At 49.9% G+C, this 16,308-nt stretch overlaps 1 protein-coding gene across 1 annotated transcript in view; it reads left to right on the plus strand.

The window, feature by feature from the left end:
* EFCAB5 (EF-hand calcium binding domain 5) overlaps nucleotides 1-16,308 on the plus strand; it is an 88,211-nt gene that overhangs the window by 21,504 nt on the left and 50,399 nt on the right. Inside the window, 4 exon segments of the mRNA XM_058163975.1 lie at nucleotides 1,031-1,187; nucleotides 9,065-9,128; nucleotides 12,929-12,999; nucleotides 14,931-15,086. Of these exon segments, the coding sequence (XP_058019958.1) occupies nucleotides 1,031-1,187; nucleotides 9,065-9,128; nucleotides 12,929-12,999; nucleotides 14,931-15,086 (448 nt within the window).

The raw sequence follows: 16,308 nt of genomic DNA on the forward strand, positions 1-16,308 counted from the left end.
CTCCAGGAGAAGGATACTGCAAAATCTCCATTCCCTCCTGATCGCCAGAGGTGGTATTTGCCAGTTCTTTGAACTACTCAAAATTTCCGCTACCAGTTCTCCAGAGCTGGTCAAAACCCGCTGAATGCCACCTCTGGAGTTTGCCCCCTGTGTCTATACAGTGGGTTGGCATGTCGGTGGGATGGTTAGCAGTGAGCAATACCCCACTCAAGGAACTACCAACTCAGACAAACAAGTTATTAGTAAACAACAGCACAACTGAGGAACCAGCAACAGAAGAAAACATTCCCACCAACACTGACAGGGCAAGCCACTGGTATATAAACCCCACACACCCTCTTGCCCTGATGAGGTTATCTAGTTGGGTCATGAAACGTCTGCAAGGAAACAGCCAAGCTCAGAGAGCACCGAGTTCCTCACAATCCTGGGACGAGCTGAGCGTCCATAAATTATTCTATGTCCTCTTCAGAGCTGAAGCTTCCTTAGCTTTTCTCACTAGTCCCGATTGCAGCATCCAGTGAGATACTTCAAGGAGTCCTAAGACAAGCTCTACTGCGTCAGAAGATCCACCCAGGCCACAGGATGTATCATTCACGGTCTTGACCACCTGCTTGCCATCACGATATTTAAAAAACCATGTTGAGACTCTAGAAAGAGTGCAGAGAAGAGCAACAAAGATGATTAGGGGACTTTGGAGGCTAGAACATATGAAGAATGCTTGCAGGAACTCAGTATGTCTAGTTTAATAAAAAGAAGGACCAGGGGAGATATGATAGCAGTCTTCCAATATTTGAGGGGCTGTCACAAAGAAGAGAGAGTCAAGCTATTCTCCAAAGCACCTGAAGCAGGAGTGAAAAGCTACCGGTTTGCACTAGTTCAGGCGAACCGGTAGTAAAAAAAAGCTACCACTTCGTCCAAACTGGTATTTCCAATAATCAGCTGTGCTGTGTGATTTATATTTGCTGTGATTTGAGTTCTCCTGACTTTTAATAAACCTGCTCTAACCACGTTACCTTTGTGTGTCCTCCAGACTTGCTCAGATGAAGGACTTGGTGGAAGAAAAACGCCATCATAGGGAAGATGTGGAGAACATCAAAGCTCAAGTCAACCAACTGCGCGAGCAGGCCTTAGCCGTGCAGTTCCACGAATGGACCCTGGATGGCACCGGACAGCTACCGCTGGCGCTGGTAACTGGGGCGAACGAACCGGGGCCACCACAGCTGGCTGGCAAAGACCTTCCCCAGACATCTTCTCCTGAGAAGTAACAGAAGGCTGGCTCTCCCCTTTCTCCTCCCTTCGCTAGCCAGATCTGATCTGAAGGCATCTCGGGAGCTTTTGGGTCAGCAAGTAGGATAGGGAGCCAAGCAAGAGGAGAAGGAAAGCAGCTGGTCTGCCCTGGTTTCTTCTGGGGATGGGCTGAGGTCCAGGAAAGACCCATCAGCTCATTCCACATTGGAAGCTTCTCTAGATCCAATTACTAGATGCAGGGGTCTTCAACTTGGGTGACGTTATGATTTGTGGACTTCATCTCCTAGAATTCCTCAGCCAGCTTGGCTGAGCCAGCCTGGCTGAAGAATTCTGAGAGTTGAAGTTCCTCAGCCTGGTTGAAGAAGCATAGAACACTCCAATCGAGGAACTATCAACTCAGACAAACAAGCTAACAATAAACGACGGAACAAGCAAGAGGACTCTCACCGAGAGCCACTGTGTGTAAACAGGGAGCAACGCCCCCCATTTCTTCTAGCACTGATGATGTCACCTCCTCCTCCCTGCAAACCCCTCCTTCCTTCTGATGATGTCACCTCCTCCTCCCTGCAAACCCCTCCTTCCTTCTGATGATGTCACCTCCTCCTCCCTGCAAACCCCTCCTTCCTTCTAACACTGATGATGTCACCTCCTCCTCCCTGAACCCCCTCCTTCCTTCTGATGATGTCACCTCCTCCTCCCTGCAAACCCCTCCTTCCTTCTAGTAATGATGATGTCACCTCCTCCTCCCTGCAACCCCCTCCTTCCTTCTAGTAATGATGATACCTAGCTGGGTCATTGTAATGTATTACTGTAAGTTTTGGCGGGAGTTTTAGGCGGGAAATATCTCGTTCCTGATTGGTTGCAGCCTCAGGCTGAAGTGTATATAAGGAGAGGTTTTTCTCCAGAGTTTTGCTGGGTCACACTATATTAAAGAGCTGTTGTCACTAACCTGGTCTCCTGCCTCGTCAATACCCGAACTTAACATTGGCGACGAGGATGGGATCTTGAGGCAGAGCACCAGAACAGAGCTGAACTCACTACGAGAATCAAACCCAGCAAGGTGATAGCGAATGCAGCGATGACCGGCTACACGCCACCCACTCCGTTTGACCCTGCCCAGGAGACATGGGGAATATATGACCCGTTTGAAAGTTTCCTGGAGGCAAACGAGCTACAGGAGTCTCCGACAACCGCAAACGGGCTTACTTCATAAGCCACTGTGGGTCCGCAGTCATCGCCGCAGAAGCCCTAGCGGAGCCAACACCGCTACACTCCGTGTCGTGGCAGACCCTTCAGACCCTCCTGAAGAATCACTACGCACCAGCCCCGCCCAAATACGCTCGACGGCACGAGTTTGGGGAGCGAGGCAACAAGAAGGCGAGTCTATCAGCGACTACATGGCAGCCCTGAGACAAGCCTCCAAGCATTGCAGTACCGCGATCTGGACGAAGAGCTGCTGGAACAACTTATACGGGGTCAGAGACATCCGTTTGAGGAGGCGGTTGCTAGCCAAGAGCAACCTGACATTGGCAAACGCTCTGGACGAAGCCAGAGCCCATGAGATGTCCAACCATGCAGCAGACACCTTACAAAGCGACTCACGCCGATGGCGGGCGCAAAGCGAGCACAGTCCACCACGAAGAAACCTATCGTGAGTCAACCAGCGAAGGAGGAAGAAGTCCACTACACCGGAAAATCGACAAGGAAGACCGGAGGAATGCGGAAGTTGGGGCGACATCAGCGCCAAAGATGTAAGTTCAGGGACGCCATTTGCGGCGGTGTGAAAGGAAGGGCACCTGGCTCAAGTCTGCCGAGCACCCCAACCTTCCTACCGAAAATTCAAATCGGCCAATCAGAGCGGCTCTGAGTCAGAGATGCAAACCCCACATTCCCGCCGAATTTCAAACCAGCCAATCAGAGCGCGAGATCGGCAAGGCGACCCGCGACACAGGAAAGAAAGAGCGAAGTCAAACCGAATGACTGTTACCATAGACCACGCAGCTACCCGCATCGAAGAAAAGATCTTCACAAACCCGACAATTGAAGGCGTACCGTGCCGACTGGAAGTAGACACAGGATCAGCTATCACAATCATGTCCTGGGACACTTTTGTGAAAGCCTTGCCGACATCGCAAAGCGCAAGCTACAGAAACAACGGCTCCGGGTGCAGGATTACCAGGGCAACCGCATCCCTGTTCGAGGACAACGACCGTCGAGGTCAAGCACGGGACATAGGAAAAGACCCTGCCCATCACCTTAGTCGTGGAAACCTTGCCAAGCTTGCTGGGGCTAGACTGGTTCCGGGCGTTGGGAATGGGGGTGACTGGCGATCACCGGACCGGATGCAACCTGCAAAACGCCCTAATGGAGGAATTCGCAGACGTATTCGAGGACCGTTTAGGCAAGTACAAGGGGACCCCTATCTCCTTCAATTTAGACCCCCAAATAGCTCCCATTAGGTTAAAGGCAAGGAGGGTTCCTTTTGCACTCAAACCTAAGATCGACAAAGAGTTAGATAAATTAGTCAGCCAGGGGATACTAGTGCCAGTTGACCATGCCAAATGGGAGGCGCCAATCGTCACCCCTATAAAACCAGACGGGTCCATAAGAATTTGCGCTGATTACAAGGCTACCTTGAACAAAGCATTGCAAAAGAGCGCCTACCCAGTTCCAGTAGTGCAACACTTATTGCACTCACTAGGGCACGGACAAGTTTTCGCCAAATTAGACTTGGCACAAGCGCATCAACAGCTACCCGTAGATGCTAGCACAGCTGAAGCCCAGACCATTGTAACGCACCGGGTGCCTTTAAGTGCACCCGTTACAGTTTGGGGTGAGTGTGGCCCGGGCTATTCCAAAATTTGATGGGCGACTCCTACAAGGGTTACCGGAGTCGTGCCCTATTTCGATGATGTGTTGGTATCAGGGAAGATTTAAGAGAACTGGGGAAGCGATTAAGGAAAGTTTTGGCCATTTTAGGTCGGCAGGATTAAAAGTCAAAGCAAGCAAGTGTCAGATAGGGGTCGAATCTGTTGAATTTTGGGCTATAGAATAGACAAAAAGGGATTCACCCACTGAGAGCAAAGTCAAGCGATAAAGAGAGCCCCAGCACCCAAAAACAAGACAGAACTCCAGGCTTTCCTGGGTCTGGTAAACTTTACGCCGTGTTTTTAAAAGACAAGGCAACCGTTGCTGAACCGTTGCATAAATTGCTTGGAAAAACACTGTTTGGTCGTGGGGAAGTCAGAGAATAGGGCATTTGAGGCAGTAAAAGTTTGCTATCAAGCGATAGCCTGTTAATACAATACAACAACAGACTGCCGTTAGTATTGGTTTGTGATGCGTCCCCTATGGAGTAGGAGCTGTACTTAGCCACAGACTCCCAAACGCACTGAACCCCTATAGCTTCTATTCACGAACGATGTCCCGGCTGAGAGGAATTACAGCCAGCTAGATAGGAGGCTCGCAATAGTGTCAGGGGTGAAAAAATTTCACGAATACGCTTTTGAGAGACTTTGAAATTATCACTGACCACAGACCGCTATTGGGATTACTGGCTGGCGACACCAACGCCAGTGGCACTATCACCCAGACTGACCAGATGGACTATTTTTTGGCCGCCTACTCTACAAACTACAGCATCGACCTGAAAAGAGCTGGGGCATGCGGACGCATTGAGCAGATGCCCATTGCCAGGGAAATCGAGGACCCTACTCCGGCACCCCGTTCTACTAATTGACTCTTGGGACTCTGGGCCAGTCACATCGCAGGAAGTGGCTCGGGCCTCCTACCGGACGCTTGTTTAAGAACTGTAATCAGTTGGGTTCAAGGGGATGGCCATACCGGGCGACCGCTTTAGAGAATTTGTAAAGAAAAGAGGGGAATTGTCTGTGCAAGGGGGGTGCCTGCTCTGGGGGGATAGGGTGGTAGTTCCAGAGAAGCTGAGGAAAAAAGTCCTGGAACTACTGCATGAGGGTCACCCAGGAATTGTAAGGATGAAGGGGCTAGCCAGGAGCTATGTCTGGTGGCCCCTAATGGACAGGAAATCAGTGACAGGGTTGGCCGATGCCAGGTATGTCAGGAATCAGACCACTACCACCCACGGCCCCAGTGTTGGAGTGGGAGAAACCCCAAGGCCCTTGGTCCCGCATACACATTGATTTTGCCGCCCTTCCACGGCCAAACATTTCTAATTGTGGTGGATGCATTCTCCAAATGGCTGGAGATCATCCTAATGAAATCCACAACCATGGAGCTGTCATTTCAGCACTAAAACACCTTTTCGCCACGCACGGCTACTGGACACCCTCGTGTCCGATAACGCCCACAGTTCACCGCAGCATTATTTGAAGGGTACCTGGCTGAAGAGGGCATCCGACATGCCCTCTCAGCGCCTGCTCCACCCGCGCCGAACGGCCTTGCTGAACGCTTTGTTCGGAGTGCAAAGAAGCGCTATCACGGCAGCCCCGAGATTGGCAGGCACAAATCGACGATTCCTAACCGTCCAACACAGGACCCCCTGTGTGGCCACCGGCCGCAGCCCAGCCGAGCTATTAATGGGGCGGAAGCTACGGTGCCCGCTAGACCGGCTACACCCGAACTACGTGCAGGACGGGTTCAAAACAAAACCAGATAGAATCCGGGAATTAAACATAGGAGACTCAGTGTGGGCACATAATTACAGCGACGGCCCAAACTGGAAGAGGGGGATAGTCATAGACAAAACGGGCCCCAAATCTTACCTAGTGGAAATAGACGATGGCAGAGTTTGGAGGCGCCACATAGATCAATTAAGAAACAGATTGAGCGATAAGGCAGAATTAGGCGAGACAGCCCTGACTATGATTTAATTAACCCCACAGCTGACTGGAGCCGAGAACAAACAGAAAGCATAGAACCAAACAGAGACTTATCTGAGTCAGGCGAGGTCCAGCGACACCCTCAGGCCCCTCGAGAGGACAGCAGGTCCGAGCCGGCGAATAATCCAGGGCGGATGGCGGGAGGAGGAGCTCAGAGGAACGAAAAGTCCCTCCGGCAAGCTCGACTCAACTCCAGAAAGTGAACTGCGCAGGTCCGGGAGAGTCAGGAGACGCCCCACGTACCTGCAGGACTACGTAGAGAAGTAATATGCAAATATTGGCAAAGTGCCTTCTGGGAGGGAAGGAGTGTAATGTATTACTGTAAGTTTTGGCGGGAGTTTTAGGCGGGAAATATCTCGTTCCTGATTGGTTGCAGCCTCAGGCTGAAGTGTATATAAGGAGAGGTTTTTCTCCAGAGTTTTGCTGGGTCACACTATATTAAAGAGCTGTTGTCACTAACCTGGTCTCCTGCCTCGTCAATACCCGAACTTAACAGTCATGAAATGTCTGCAAGAAAACCACCCGACCAAACTCAGAAAGCACCAAGGACTCCACAGTCCTCCTCCTCCCCACAAACCCCCTCTGGGCCTCTGGTGGCTCAACAGACTAAGCAGTCTGTTATTAACAGCAGCTGCCTGCAATTACTGCAGGTTCGAGTCCCACCAGGCCCAAGGTGGACTCAGCCTTCCATCCTTTATAAGGTAGGTAAAATGAGGACCCAGATTGTTGGGGGCAATAAGTTGACTTTGTATATAATGTACAAATGGATGAAGACTATTGCTTGACACACTGTAAGCCGCCCTGAGTTTTCGGAGAAGGGTGGGATATAAATTCAAATAAATAAAAAAGAAGAAGGAGGGGGGGAGGGAAGGAAGGAAGGAGGGAAAGAAGGAAGGAAGAAGAAAGAGGAGGGAGGGATGCAAGGAAGGAGGAAAGGAAGGAAGGGGACAGAGAGGAGGGAGGAAGGAAGGAAGAAGAAAGAGGAGGGAGGAAAGAAGGAGGGAGGGAGGGGAGGAACGAAGGAGGGAACGAAGGAAGAAGAAAGGAGGGAGGAAAGAAGGGCCTCTGGTGGCTCAGCAGACTAAGTCTGTCTGTTATTAACAGCAGCTGCCTGCAATTACTGCAGGTTCAAGTCCCACCAGGCCCAAGGTTGACTCAGCCTTCCATCCTTTATAAGGTAGGTAAAATGAGGACCCAGATTGTTGGGGGCAATAAAGTTGACTTTGTATATAATATACAAATGGATGAAGACTATTGCTTGACACAGTGTAAGCCGCCCTGAGTCTTTGGAGAAGGGCGGGATATAAATGCAAATTTAAAAACAAAACACCTCTGCCTTCTAGCACTGATGACGTTATCTAGTCGGGTAATGAAACTTCTGCCAGAAAACCACCCAGCTCAAAGAGCACCAGGGACTCCACGGCTAAAGCTCCCTCGTTAACTAGGTCCCTAATTACGTAGTTCCATCATCAAGGAAGAAGGAAGGGGAAACCATACCCCCAGTAAGACTGACAGGGCAAACTATGCATTTAAACAGAGGATAATACCTTTCTAGCCCTCGTGAGGTCACCTCGCCTCCATAGCAAACCGTTGGTTCATTTAATAACCGTGATGTTCGCTTTACGACCATCTGCAAAAGGGCCTGTAAAATCGGCCCGGCCACTTTGGCTTGACAACAGAATTATAACCGTCACGGGGTTACGACCGTGATGGGCAGACTCCCTTACGGTCGTAACTCAAGGACTACCTGTACTGATGGTGTCTGCTACTCTGAGTTGTGGGCCGGTTGGGCCGGTATATGAATAAGTACAGATAGTCCTTGACTTACCACCGTTCATTTAGCGACCGTTAGAAGTTACAACAGCACTGAAAACAAAAAAAAAAAGACTGTTTTTCACACTTACCTACCGTTGCAGCAGGATCAAAACTCGGATGCTTGGCAACGGACTCATAGTTATGACGGTCACAGCGTCCAGGGGTCCCGTGATCCCCTTTTGCGACCGTCGGATGAGCCAAGTCAACGGGGGGGGGGAAGCCAGATTCACTTAGCAACCATGCGACTTATTTAACAACTGCGCCGATTCATTTAACAACGGTGGCAAGAAAGGTGGTAAAACAGGGCATTACAACTTACTTAGCCGTTTGTTTGTTTTTTCCTTTAGCAACATAAATTCTGGGATCAATTGTGGTAATCATTTATGTGATTACACTAGATCAAGGGTCTCCAACCTTGGTCCCTTTAAGACTTGTGGACTTCGACTCCCAGAGTCCCTCAGCCAGCAAAGCGAAATTTTAACGGGTTTTAATCAGTCTTTGACCGTTTTAGGGATTCGGCCATTAAATATTTGCTTTTAATTGTTTTTAAATATTGTTATTTATTATATTTATATTTGTATTGGTGTGTGTATTTTAATATGGCTGTAAACCGCCCTGAAGTCCTTCGGGAGATGGTGCGGTATAGAAATGTAATTATAAATAAAAATAAAAGAAATAAATAAGTCTTAAAGGAATCAAGGTTGGAGACCCCTACTTCCTTCCTTCCTTCTTGTGATAACAGGGGTCCCTGACCCCCCCCGGGCCAGTACAGGTAGTCCTCGACTTACAACGCTTAATTTAGTGACCATTCAGTTATAACGGCACTGAGAAAAAGGGACTTAGGACCGTTTTTCACACTTACAACCGTTGCAGCGGCTCCCGTGGTCACGTGATCAAAATTCACCCGTTAAAATTTCGCTTTCCTGGCTGAGGGACTCTGGGAGTTGAAGTCCACAAGTCTTAAAGGGACCAAGGTTGGAGACCCCTGCACTAGACCATATTGAGTAACTGCTAGTCCCTGAGCATGGGCGGACCTCTGGATGTTCTGGCTTAGAACAATTCTGTGTCAACAACCTGCAACCTTAGAACAGATGCCTAGAGTTTGCGGGTCCACCCTTAAGAAATTGTGTTTCCGTCTGCAGATCCAAAGTGCCTTGAAGTCCTTCCTGGAGGTCGTCAGCAAAATGCCTCAGTTCAAGGACGCAGGTAAAAAACGCACCTACCTCTCCCAGTGTCAGGGTTCCAAAAACAGGGGTGAAATCTGAACCGGTTTACTACCGGTTCGCTGGCTGCGCAATGCACACCACACACCAAATGCAAGGTGTGTGTGTGCCCGCATTGCACGCCAAAAGGAGGCATGGGGTAAGTAGAACAGCGCAGGTGTGAGTGTGTGTGTGTGATCAGCTGTGGCGCACAATCTTTTTTTTTTTTTTAACTTTTAAAAGCATTTTTTTTTACAACCAATTCAGCCGAAGAATAGGTACCCCAGTTCTGGGAACCCGTCGCGGAAATTTTGAGTAGTTCAGAGAACCGGTAAATACCACCTCTAATTGGCCCCGCCTCCATCTATTCTCTGCCTCCCGAGTCCCAGCTGATCGGGAGGGAATGGGGATTTTGCAGTATCCTTCCCCTGGAGTGGGGAGGGAATGGGGATTTTGCAGTATCCTTCCACCAGGAGTGGGGAGGGAATGGGGATTTTGCAGTATCCTTCCCCTGGAGTGGGGAGGGAATGGGGATTTTGCAGTATCCTTTCCCCTGGAGTGGGGAGGGAATGGGGATTTTGCAGTATCCTTTCCCCCAGGAGTGGGGAGGAATGGGGATTTTGCAGTATCCTTTCCCCTGGAGTGGGGAGGGAATGGGGATTTTGCAGTATCCTTTCCCCTGGAGTGGGGAGGGAATGGGGATTTTGCAGTATCCTTTCCCCTGGAGTGGGGAGGGAATGGGGATTTTGCAGGATCCTTCCCCCTGGAGTGGGGAGGGAATGGAGATTTTGCAGGATCCTTCCCCCTGGAGTGGGGAGGGAATGGGAATTTTGCAGTATCCTTCCCCTGGAGTGGGGAGGGAATGGAGATTTTACCTGCCACACCCATCAAGCCACACCTACAGAACCGGTAGTAAAAAAAAAATGAAACCATCCGCTGCTCCAGAGGGCTCCTCAAACACAGAATGACGACAGAAGGGACCTTAGAGGTCTTCTAGTCCAACCCCCTGCTCAAGCAAGAAACCCTATACAGCAGTGATTCCAATGTGAGCGCGGCTCTCAGGAGCAGCTTATCGTCATGGGGGCGCCATGAATTCTGTGTCCGGGCGCTGATGCGCCATTTCTGGAGGAGCGCATGCGCAGTTGCAGGTCGGATTCCCGGGGAGCCGCGGGCGCGTCTGGTGCGCATGCGCAGTTGCAGGTCGGATTTCCGGGGGAGCCGCGGGCGAAAAAGATTGGGAACCTCTGCTATACAGTTTCAGGCAAAAGGCTGTCTAGTCTCTCCTGAAAATCCTTCAGTGATGGAACAGTCACAACTTCTGGAGGCAAGTCGTTCCGCTGATTAATTGTTAAGAAATTCCTCCTTAGTTCCAGATTGCTTCTCTCCTTGAATAGTTTACATCCATCTGTTCCTGTCCTGCCGTCTGGTGCTTTAGAGAATAGATTGACCCCCTCCTCTCTGTGGCAGCCCCTCAAATATTATAGATTACAGAATTGGAAGGGACCTTGTAGGTCATTTAGTCGAACCCCCCCACCCCACCCAAGAAGGAGACCCTACACCTACACCATTTCTGACCAATGGCAGTCCAGTCTCTTCTTGAAAGCCTCCAGTGATGAAGCTCCGACAACTTCTGAAGGCAACTTCTGTTCCATGGGTTGATTGCTCTCACTGTCAGGAAATTCATCCTTATTTCCAGGTTGAATCTCTCCTTGTTCAGTTCCCATCCATTATTCCTTGTCTGGCCTTCGGGTGCTTTGGAGAATAGCTTGACCCCCAACTCCTCTCTGTGGCAGCCCCTTAAATATTTGAAGATGCTGTCCCGTCTCCCCTGGTCCTTCTCTTCACTAGACTAGCCAGGCCCAGTTCCTGCAACTATATATCGTATGTTTTAGCCTCCAATCATCCCCTAATCATCCTGGTTGCTCTTCTCTGCACTCTTTCCAGAGTCTCAACATCTTGGATGCTCCATCTCTGAAGGTTTTCAAAAAGAGGACTGGGATGGTATAAGGCCTCCTGCTGAATCAGGGGGGTGGACTAGAAGACCTCTGAGGTCCCTTCCAGCCCTAGGAATCTTATCTTCTCTGCTCCCAATTCCTGTGCCCTTAGTCTCCCCTACCGTGTCCCCACCTCCCTCCTTCCCCTAAATCGTCTTCCCTCTGGGGGCTTCCAGCTGTGTTGGGATCAGCTCCCACCCACCCTGGGCTAGGATTAGGAAGCCGCATTGACCTAAATGCCAAAGACATAATCCGTTCTCGCTCCCTCACGCCTCTGCCCGTCTTGAAAAGATCACAGGAGATAAACGAAGTCACCATCCTTCCTGCTTTGTCTTACCGTGTTGGGAATCTGCCCATCTGGAGAACACTGGGCACAATGGAGCTCTTACTCCATGTTCTTTCTGCGCCAACTCAGTAAGCTCAAACTGCCCAAGGAGCTGCTGATTCAGTTCTACAGAGGAATTATTGAGTCTGTCATTTGCACCTTTATAACTGTCTGGTTCAGTTCTGCAACCCAACAAGAAAAACACAGACTTCAGAGGATAATTAGAACTGCAGAAAAAATAATTGCTACCAACCTGCCTTCCATTGAGGACCTGTATACTGCACGAATCAAGAAGAGGGCCGTGAAAATATTTACAGACCCCTCGCATCCTGGACATAAACTGTTTCAACTCCTACCCTCAAAACGACGCTATAGAGCACTGCACACCAGAACAACTAGACACAAGAACAGTTTTTTCCCGAAGGCCATCACTCTGCTAAACAAATAATTCCATCAACACTGTCAAACTATTTACTGAATCTGCACTACTATTAATCTTCTCATAGTTCCCATCACCAATCTCTTTCCACTTATGACTGTATGACTATAACTTGTTGCTGGCAATCCTTATGATTTATATTGATATATTGACCATCAATTGTGTTGTAAATGTTGTACCTTGATGAACGTATCTTTTCTTTTATGTACACTGAGAGCATAGGCACCAAGACAAATTCCTTGTGTGTCCAATCACACTTGGCCAATAAAAAATTCTATTCTATTCTATTCTATTCTATTCTATTCTATTCTATTCTATTCTATTCTATTACTGTACCTTGATGAAGGTATCTTTTCTTTTGTGTACACTGAGAGCCTATGTACCAAGACAAATTCCTTGTGTGTCCAATCACACTTGGCCAATAAAAAATTCTATTCTATTCTATTCTATTCTATTCTATTCTATTCTATTCTATTCTATTCTATTCTATGTTGTATCCCAGGCTTTGGACTCTCCTATTCTGGTTCCAATGGGTCATCAGCTAGTCTTCCTTGGCCAGGAGCCAACCCCTAGATAAGCACCAAGGTTAAAACTAGACTAACCATCGAACAATACGCCAGGGGTCTCCAAACTTGGCAACTTTAAGACTTGCGGCTGGCTGAGGAACTTTGGGAGTTGAAGTCCACAAGTCTTAAAGGGACCAAAGTTGGAGACCCCTGGTCTAAACACTAGAGCAGCAAGCAGCAAACAATGCACCAATATTGTTTACCAATTTATTTTATTTTTTATTTTATTTATTTGTTTCGTCAGATATAAGTATAAACGTAATTATGAATACATGAATGCCAAGCAGCAAACAACGCCCCAGTCAAGGAACCCCTAACTCAGACAAAATCAAAATAGCCCTCAGGGTTCCTTTTGCCTTAAGCGTGCCCTATGGGGTCTCCCCTCCCCCCTCTCCCCCCCATTAGGGTCCTCAGAACCCCTTCCCTGCCAAGGCCTTCACTGCACTTCCTAGACACCAACTTTTTTTTCCCTCCATGCAGACATCTACGCCAGGCCACTGGAAGCCACGGCAACCCCGGACTTGAAGGTGAACCAAGAGGAATTCACAGAGGTGAGGAGGAGGAGGAAGAGGAGTAACTTTTGCATCCCACCCATGACCCGGAGGGATGGTGGGCTTGGGACCCTCCCCCTCTGCAAAGAAATCAGTATAATGCAGAAGTGGGAAATGCCGAAAAATCTCTTTTATAGCATTCCTTGCAGGATCATCTATGGCAGGGATGTTAAAACTTGATTTTATTGTGGGCCGCATCGGGGTTGTGTTTGACCTGGGGGAGGGAGTGGGGGGAGCAGCATGATGTCACGCAGTGGTGGGTTTCAAATTTTTTAACTACCGGGTCTGTGGGCGTGGCTTGGTGGGCGTGGCAGGGGAAGGATGCTGTAAAACCTCCATTCCCACCCCACACCAGTGGAAGGTTGCTGCAAAATCTCCATTTCCTCCCTGGTCAGAACCTGCTAAATACCAGCTCTGTGGTGGCCCAAGCACTCTGCCGCTGAAGAAGGGCTCCTGAGCTCCGTTTTCGGCTGGGGTGGCCTCCTACAACCCTCTGCTAGAGAAAACGGAGCTCGGGAGGGCTGCGGGCCGCCTTCGCGAGCTCCGTTTTTGCTAGCAGAGGCATCGTGGGCAGCCCCACGGGTGTTATGTCTCCGTCCTCACTCTGGAGTAACGAGCTGGCCTACAGCCAGTGGGTTCACGGCTCCTATCAGTCCTGGCCGAGAAAACGCAGGTGCCTGCCAACAAGTTCAAACAGATTAAGACTTCAGCTCACTTCGACACGGTTCAGCTAATTTGCTTCCCGTGGAACTGAGAGCAGTCCCAAAGCTCCTTATATAGCCTGTGGGGTGGGGCTCCTGCCCCACCCTTCCTTTTGATGACGCAGCCTCTCTAATCTTCTGAAGCGTGGGTCGGTCCAGGCTTGATTAGTATGATTATCAGCTGCGTCTGAAGGCGTAGCCTGAGGAAGGGAGGAATCAGGGGATGACGGCCTCATTACGTCCTATGACTGTCCTGGTTCTGGCTCCTGGAGCCGGGCCAAAGGAATCGGTGCTTCTTAGGTAAGCCTTACCGGCCCTTCCCCCTCACTTTCTGAGTCACTTTCGGGCATGGGGCCAGGTTCGGGGGCTGGAGCCACAACAACGGGCCAGATCAGTGGTATTACTCAGCCAGTTCCGACCGGTTCAGGCGAACCGGTAGCAGCGACTGCAGATGCCCGCCCCCCCCGGCCCCAGCATTATGCCGTTCTATTTACCCACGTTTTTGAGGCCGGCTGCATGCCTGGAAGGCACACAAGCGTGAGCAAAGCACATGCACGGATGTCCGGGCGGGCCATATCTGAGCCCCCGGGCTTTCAGTTTGACATCCCTGATCTATGGGGTGATTTTAAAGTCAAGATATCAGTCACAATTGCACCCTCAAAGTCCTGCCCCCCCACCACTCACCCTCGTGTTTTTGATTTCCGGCCACCATCTGGGACTTTTTTGACACACCACACACACACACAACTGTCATGGCCACTTCTGATTCCTTTCCTGCCATGGAAGCGATGTCAGGATAGCAATGAGATAAGTATTTCTTGCAGAAGGCATCTGGACTTTCTTGGTTTTGTGTTTGAAACCGTTTCGCTTCTCATCCAAGAAGCTTCTTCCGTTCTTCAGACTTCCTCCCTCCTTCCCTCCCTCCTTCCTTCCTTTCTTTCTCCTCTGTTCCTCCTTTCTCTTCTCCTCTCCTCTCCTGGCAAATCGTGGCAAAAAAGGTTGTACGGTAGGGGGTGTGTATGTGTGACTCACTGAATATCTGCCACATATAGCGGCAGAAATTCGGTTCCCCGTTGCAGTCGTAACTCGAGGATTCCCTGCACGTGGCGTCCTGAATCCCTGGGGAGAATATGAATCTAGCAGTAGAAACGGAAAGCCAGGAAAAAAGTGAATTAACAGAGGAACAAAATGTTAATACATATTTTCCCCCGTTTTTTCCTCTTTCCCCAGTATCTCCTTTCTTACATCAGAAATTTCTCCAGCGACTTGTTCCAGGAACTGCTGAAGCATTTGCTCCAATGTTCTCACGATGCCCGCAACACCATCCGACATGACATCTGGAGGCAGATGTTTGTCCAGCTGTTCTTCGATTGTGAATACGGGCAGGTACGGCCGACGAGTCTTTCTTCTCCTTTGGCACAAGCAAGGATTTCGCCCCCATCTCCCGCTTGAGCAGGGGGCTGGACTAGAAGACCTCCGAGGTCCCTTCCAGCTCTGTTCTGATTCTGCTAAGTCAATATTCCCCAAGTGGACCCTTGCCAGGTGTTGCAAACCAAAAACTGCCCCAGATATTGCAGGCAGTTTTATCCTGCCATTTGGCGCCCCTAACCACTGCGCTACCACAATTCTTCATCGGCAGAAGTGGGTTTCAGCAGGTTCTGACCAGTTCTGGAGAACCGGTAGTGGAAGTTTTGAGTAGTTTGGAGAACTGGTAATAAAAAATTCTACTTGGCCCTGCCCCCATCTATTCTCTGCCTCCCAAGTTCCAGCTGATTGGGAGGAAATGGGGATTTTGCAGTAACCTTCCCCTGGAGTGGGGAGGGAATGGAGATTTTGCAGTATCCTTCCCCTGGAGTGGGGAGGGAATGGAGATTTTGCAGTATCCTTCCCCTGCAGTGGGGTGGGAATGGGGATTTTGCAGTATCCTTCCCCTAGAGTGGGGAGGGAAGGGAGATTTTGCAGTATCCTTCTCCTGCAGTGGGGTGGGAATGGGAATTTTGCAGTATCCTTCTCCTGGAGTTGGGTGGGAATGGAGATTTTGCAGTATCCGTTCCCTGCAGTGGGGTGGGAATGGAGATTTTGCGGTATCCTTCCCCTGGAGTGGGGAGGGAAGGGAGATTTTGCAGTATCCTTCCCCTGGAGTGGGGTGGGAATGGAGATTTTGCAGTATCCTTCCCCCGGAGTGGGGTGGGAATGGAGATTTTGCAGTATCCTTCCCCTGGAGTGGGGCAAGAATGGAGATTTTGCAATATCCTTCCCCTGAAGTGGGGTGGGAATTGGGATCTTGCAGTAACCTTTCCCTGGAGTGGGGAGGGAATGGAGATTTTGCAGTATCCTTCCCCTGGAGTGGGGAGGGAATGGGGATTTTGTAGTATCCTTTCCCCTGGAGTGGGGCGGGAATGGAGATTTTGCAATATCCTTCCCCTGGAGTGGGGTGGGAATTGGGATTTTGCAGTATCCTTTCCCCTGGAGTGGGGCGGGAATGGAGATTTTGCAGTATCCTTCCCCTGGAGTGGGGCGGGAATGGAGATTTTGCAATATCCTTCCCCTGGAGTGGGGTGGGAATGGAGATTTTGCAGTATCCGTTCCCTGCAGTGGGGTGGGAATG

The sequence above is a fragment of the Ahaetulla prasina genome, chromosome 1 (genome assembly GCF_028640845.1).
Source record: "Ahaetulla prasina isolate Xishuangbanna chromosome 1, ASM2864084v1, whole genome shotgun sequence".
NCBI lineage: Eukaryota > Metazoa > Chordata > Lepidosauria > Squamata > Colubridae > Ahaetulla > Ahaetulla prasina.